The sequence below is a fragment of the Babylonia areolata genome, chromosome 9 (genome assembly GCF_041734735.1).
Source record: "Babylonia areolata isolate BAREFJ2019XMU chromosome 9, ASM4173473v1, whole genome shotgun sequence".
Taxonomy (NCBI): Eukaryota; Metazoa; Mollusca; class Gastropoda; order Neogastropoda; family Buccinidae; genus Babylonia; species Babylonia areolata.
Window position 1 is genome coordinate 5,923,378 of NC_134884.1, and position 7,500 is coordinate 5,930,877.

A 7,500-nucleotide genomic window follows, 5' to 3' on the forward strand; every position below is an offset into this window, starting at 1 on the left:
TTAAAAGCGTTGTTGTGCATGTGTGTGTGTGTGAAATCATCGTCTTCATCATCAACATCATCATCATTATCATCATTATCACCCCCACCACCATCACCATCACCATCATCATCATCACCATCACCATCACCATCATCATCACCATCATCGTCATCATCATCATCATCACCATCACCATCATCATCATCACTACCATCACCACCAACAAACACCATCACCACCATCACCATCACCATCATCATCACCACCATCATCACCACCACCACCACCATCAGCATCATCGTCACCACCACCATCACCATCATCATCATCATCACCATCATCATCATCACTATCATCGTCATCATCACCACCATAACCACCATCATCATCACCATCACCACCAACAAACACCACCACCACCACCATAACATCATCGTCACCATCACCATCATCATCATCACCACCACCACCAACACAAACACTACCACCACCATCACCATCATCGTCACCACCACCATCATCATCATCATCATCACCATCACCACCAAAAAAACACCACCACCACCACCATTAACATCATCGTCACCACCACCATCACCATCATCATCATCGTCATCATCATCATCATCACCATCACCATCATCATCATCGTCATCATCATCATCACTACCATCACCACCAACAAACACCATCACCACCATCACCATCATCATCACCACCACCATCACCATCATCATCATCATCATCACCATCATCATCATCACTATCATCGTCGTCATCACCATCACTATCATCGTCATCATCACCACCATAACCACCATCATCATCACCATCACCACCAACAAACACCACCACCACCATCAACATCATCGTCACCATCACCATCATCATCATCATCACCACCACCACCAACAAACACCACCACCATCACCGTCATCGTCACCACCATCATCATAATCATCACCATCACCACCAAAAAAACACCACCACCACCACCATTAACATCATCGTCACCACCACCATCACCATCATCATCATCATCATCATCATCACTACCATCACCACCAACAAACACCATCACCACCATCACCATCACCATCATCATCACCACCATCATCACCACCACCACCACCATCAGCATCATCGTCACCACCACCATCACCATCATCATCATCATCATCACCATCACCACCATCATCATCATCACCACCACCAACAAACACCACCACCACCATTTCATCATCATCACCATCACCACCATCATCATCATCACCATCATCATCACCATCATCATCATCATCACCTCCATCATCATCATCAGCATCATTGACTCCGTGTTTGTAAAGCACGTATTAGAACTTGGTCTCTGACCGAGGACAGGCGCTGTATCAGTCAATCAGTTTATCATTGTCGTTATATGGAGAGTTGGCCAAGAGCAAACGCACCCGCCAAGGAAGCGCTGGTTCCAATCCCACAGTCGCCAGTATTTTCTCCACCTCCGCTAGACCTCGAGTGGTGGTCATGACGCTAGTCCTTCGGATGAGACGATGATAAACCGAGGTGGTCCCGTTTGCAGCATGCACTTTGCGCATGTAAAAGAATCCACGGCAACAAAAGGGTTTGTCCATGACAAAAATTCTGTGGAAAAATCTCATTTCTGTAGAAAAAATACACTTCGGGTTGGAAAACAAATAAAAATGCAGGCAGGAAATAACACACACACACACACACACACACACACACACACACACACACACACACACACACACACACACACACACACACACACACACCAAACAAAGGTTGTGGCGCTGTAGTGTAGCGACGCACTCTCCTTGGGGGAGAGCAGCCCGAATTTCACACAGAGAAATCTGTTGGAAAAAAAATAAAATAAAAGAAGAGTAGTAGTACAATACAATGCAATGCATTACAACATAATACAATGCAATACAATGAAACACAATGCTACATAAAACAGTGCAATACAAGACAATGCAATACGATACAATACAGTACAATGCAATGCAATACAACATGATGGAATGCAATACAATGCAATGCAATACAGTACAGTGCAATACAAGACAATGCAATATAATACAATGCAATGCAATGCAGTGCAATACAAGACGGTGCAATACCACACAATGCAATGCGATACAATACAATACAATACAATACAACACAATGCAATGCAATGCAATGCAATACAATGCTATATGATGCAATACAATACAATGCTATATGATGCAATACAATGCAGTGCAGTGCAATGCAATGCAACACAATGCAATACAATACAATGCAATTCATTTCCATGCAATGCAATACGACGCAATGCAATACAAGACAATACAATGCAACGCAATACAATGCAACGCAATACAAGACAATACAATGCAACGCAATACAATACAACACAATACAATACAACACAACCATCTCTGTCGCCAGGTGTACTGGGTGGGACCTCTCACCGGCGGCTTGCTGGCCGGGTTGCTCTACGACTACATCTTCTCCGCCGGGGCCACGGTGGCCAAAGCCCAGAAGTGCCTGCTGAGAACCAAGCGCCCCACCACCGCCCCCATCTCCTCCAAGCAGGAGAAGGTCCCTCTGGACGAGAGTCGCGCTGCCCCGGAAGTGATCGAGATCGACGAGAAAGAGGCTGCGGTCGTGACCGTGACCCCTGCAGCGGAGAGCGAAAAAGAGGCTGCCGCCGCTGATGCTGCTGCTACTACTGCTACTGATGTTGACCCAGATCCGCCTGCGATTACGACGGATTCTGACAAGGCGAAATTGACGGAGAATGCTGGGAAGGAGTAGGAAGAGAGAGAGAGGAGAGACAGCGAAATCTTTATTGTTATCTCTTTTTGTTAATTTTGTGTATCGTTATTCCTTTGTTTCTTCTTAACTGCATCAGTATTCGTGTGGCACGAAAAGAAATGGAATGAAACTCAAATATTTGTTGTTTTCTCTTTAAAAAGAATTTAACTTGTTAATTTGAATATTGTTACTCTTTTGTCCATTCTCTAAATCGCATCAGTATTCATGTGGCACGAAAATAAAGGGGAGGAAGTTGGAAGGGAATTGTGGGTAGGTGGGCAGGGTTAGGGTTGGGTTGATTTTTCTGTGTGTTTTTTTAATGTCTGAAAAATGTTTCGGTTGATAGGGATATTTTGTTCGTTTGTTTGTATCCCTTCTCGGAATATGTGCAGTTTAACTCAGTCAGTACGGCCAGTCCTCTCTTCTCCTCTACACAGACCCCTCGGATGTCCAGTGGGTGTCTGAATGACCCAACCTTTAGCTTCCGTCGTCAGAATTGTGGTATTCTTTGTCAACATTCACCTCTTCAGTATAAGAGCCTTCCACTTGCAATATTTTGATGGTGGTAATTGGGGTGAAACGCTGTTAACGTCGTTTCTTTCGCCGTTCGTATGGAGAAAGTTAAAGTGGGTTGCATTGCTTGTAGGTCCATGACATGTTGCATGCATGTGTCAAAAAAAAAAAAAAAAAGGGGGGGGGGGATATACACGAAACGAGAAGATAACATTGGTGCGGGAGGGTGTGGGTGTGGATGGGAAGTAGGAGAATTATCTTTTTTTGTCCACGAATCACATTTCCATGTCAGTTATATAACTTGTTCCGAACGAAAGTATGGACACACACAAATGTTGGAAAGGCTCAACTTTGGTAATGCACAAAACCTGGGAATCTAAAAAGTTAGGAATGTACAAAACTGGAAATGAAAAAAAAAAAGGTTTTTGTTTTTGCCCATGAATATCATTTTAGTGTTGGTCATAGAACTCATGACCCATAAAATGGCATTGGGAATGCACGAAATTGGAAATGCACGAAGTTGGAAATGTACAGTTGGAAATGCATGAAATTGGCTGGGCCTCGCCCGTCATATCACTTCATGCTGACCAGAGGGACTGTAGAGTATTTTTTGGTTGTTTTTTTTTTGTTGTTGTTGTTGTTGTTTTTTTTTGTTTTTTTTAACTGTTGATTTTTTTTTCACGTGCAGCTATTGTTAATGGAATCTTTATAATTTTTTTCAGTCTTGCTGGGGTGGAAGGAAGAGGAGAATATGTAGAAAATGGCTTAATGTAGAGTTGTCTGTTAGTAACGCGAATCACAAAGCAAGTCAAACAGGATACCCCCTCCTCCCCCGACAACGGTTTATGGCTACCTACATGGTGGGGGTAAAAATGGTCATGCACGCGTACATTATACGAGTGAATGTGAAAGTCGAAACCCGGGAAGAAGAAGAAGAAGAAGAAGAAGAAGAAGGAGGAGGAGGAGGAAGAGGAGAGCAGGATTCATGTACTGTAAGAAATAGGTCATGTGGGTAGGACACTAGTGGTTTGAGTGTCACTAGTAGTTTGGGTTTGGCTTTAACTTTTCTTTCAGGAAAAAAAACAACAACATGGCGTGAAAACTTGTTTATCTGTCGTCGTCATCATCACCACTCGGTTTGCCTCAACCCCCAACCCCCCCCCCCCCCCACTCCCGCACTCTCTCTCTCTCTTTATTTCTGATCCACACCCATCTCAGCTCATTGTCATTGTTCTCTCATCAACTTCTGGTCTTCCACGCACCTTGCAGTTGAGACTGTTGCCTCATTGTTGTATTTTCTGTCACTGCAATCATACTTATAAGTTACTACAGTTACACCTACTACCACTACTACTGGTGCTGTTGCAATCATTGTTGTTGTTGTTGTTGCTTTATTCTGTCACGTTTTTCAAGTTATAAACACACAGTTATTTCAATACCAACTGTGCCTGTGCATCACTCCATCTAACTTTTGTTTTTCGTTTGCAGTTTCATAATATATATGTGGATATGATTTAGGTGTGTGTGGTAATGAATGGTCTGTACTGATTGGTCAAGCTGTGACGTATGTTGTGATGTCACAGTTCTGAATTAAGAACGTGTTATGCATAATGATTATGTATGTATCACTTCCGATCCAAATCTTGAGTCTTCTGTCCATTGTCAAGGAATGTCACTCTGCGTGCCTTAAGATTTCATTCTTTGGTTTCGAAAGTTATCGTCCTTTGAGATCTTCGTCGAAATTTATACCTGAAGTCGCCACCAGAAGAAAGAAGAAAAAAAAGATGAGATTTTTCCCCCCCCTTTTTTTCCCCCTCAAAGCATGGACGATTCTTTTGTTATAAATTTTTTGCAAACTTTCGTTGAATTTCTGCTTTCAGTCACATTTTTGGTCAAGGTGAAAACATCTATCAGAATTTGTGAAGAAGGAAACGAAAAATGCAGTGTTGTAACAAGTAACAGGTAGTGTTCATACCATCAGTATAGAATCAATGACACCTGGCATAGCTAAATATCTCGGTGTTTCGACGAACAAGCAAAACCATATGATTAACTGCATACATTTGTGAATCATTATAGCCTAGTATTTCGTTGAATTTCTTGCACTTCTGCTGTGTTGATAGTGGAGATTTAACCCAAATAAAACCATTTTTATTGAGTCGTTCCTGTTGTATTATAAGAAAGACCTGGGGAATTCTTTTTTGTATGCATTTATGTGTCTCTGTTATAGCGTAGCTTTTACATTAGCTATAGCCTTGTTGTTCCATTCATTTGTTCTTGTATGTAGATGTAGTCGTAGCTGGTTCTGATCAACAGTAGTCTGTTTGGTCATTTTGGAATGATTGAACTATGTTACATGTATCATTTTCATTTTTTTTTGGAAACATGATAATCTTTTCGTTTGTCTATAGTTCTTCTTCTTGACTGGTTGATTGATTGGTAGACATGGTAGACCATGTAACTGAACTGAGGTAAATAACAACGAAATAAAAATAAAAAAGAAGAAAATGTGTGTATCTGTTTAGTATGATGTGCGAGAGATAATGAATTTCAGTGTGTGTGTGTGTGTGTGTGTGTGTGTGTGTGTGTGTGTGCGTGGCGTGTGCGTGCGTGGCGTTGTGTGTGTGTGTGTGTGTGTGTGTGTGTGTGTGCTTTTAGCGTTAAAGATATCCCGTCATTGGCTAGAACTGACTACATTTCAGTTTGGCACAAAACACCGTCAGATGACAGGATTTGTGTCTCAAAGCCCCAAATTTTGAATTTAAGACTGAAAGGTGAACGTTCAGGCGGCTGTTTTTAGTATCAATAAAAGAAACAAGATCTCGGCAGGACGGAGAGAGAGAGAGAGAGAGAGAGAGAGAGAGAGAGAGATTATCAATACCCGTTTAGTGCACACAGCAAAGCCGATTATAATACATAGCCATTTAATTGATAGGCACCTGCTTGAGACACACACAGGCGCCCGAATGTCAAACTTCTGAATAATCGCTATGTTCTCCTCGCTTCGCTCCATGTTTATTCGATTATCAAATTGTTAATATCAAATCAAATCCTGAAGAAACCAACACACAGGTAGATACAGACACAGCCGTTATAGGCACAAACACACCACACACACATGCACAAAGACACACACAAAGACACACGTGCACGCACGCACGCACGCACACACACACACACACACACACCACGGAAACACACATACCAGCACAGCACAGCACACCATACCACATCACACTACAGCACAGCACAGCACAGCACAACACAGCACAGCACAGCACAGCACACCATACCAAAGAACCACACAGCACAGCACAGCACAGCACACCATACCACACCATACCAAAGAACCACACACCACAGCACATCACACCACACCACACCACACCACACCACACCAAAGAACCACACAACAGCACATCACACCATACCAAAGAACTACACATCACATCACAGCACAGCACAGCACAGCACAGCACAGCACAGCACACCATACCATACCAAAGAACCACACACCACAACACAGCACACCACAGCACATCACACCACACCACACCACACCACACCATACCACACCATACCAAAGAACTACACATCACAGCACAGCACATCACACCATACCAAAGAACGGCCACAAAGCACAGCACTGCACAGCAGAGCACACCACACCACAGCACACCACACCAAAGAACCACAAAGCACACCACAGCACACCACACCAAAGAACCACACAACACAGCAAACCACAGCACACCACACCAAAGAACCACACAACACAGCAAACCACAGCACACCACACCAAAGAACCACACAACACAGCAAACCACAGCACACCACACCATACGAAGAACCACACAGCACAGCACAGCACAACACAGCACTGCACAGCACAGCACAGCACACCACACCACACCACACCAAAGAACCACAAAGCACAGCACACCACAGCACACCACAGCACAGCACACCAAAGAACCACACACCACACCACAGCACAGCACACCACACCACACCACACCACACCATACCAAAGAACCACAAAGCACACCACACCACACCACACCACACCACACCACAGCACAGCACACCACACCACACCACACCACAGCACACCACAGCACACCACACCACAGCACACCACACCACACCACACCACACCACACCACACCACAGCACACCACA

The 7,500-nt window shown here is 43.7% G+C and overlaps 1 protein-coding gene across 1 annotated transcript in view; it reads left to right on the forward strand.

Annotated features, from left to right (window-relative positions):
* Positions 1–5,798, forward strand: part of LOC143286031 (aquaporin-5-like) — a 35,919-nt gene extending 30,121 nt beyond the window's left edge. The window contains exon 3 of the mRNA XM_076593550.1: positions 2,437–5,798. Coding sequence (XP_076449665.1) covers positions 2,437–2,805 — 369 coding nt within the window. The 3' untranslated portion in view covers positions 2,806–5,798. The remainder of the gene's footprint in view (positions 1–2,436) is intronic.
* The last annotated feature ends 1,702 nt before the right edge of the window (positions 5,799–7,500 follow it).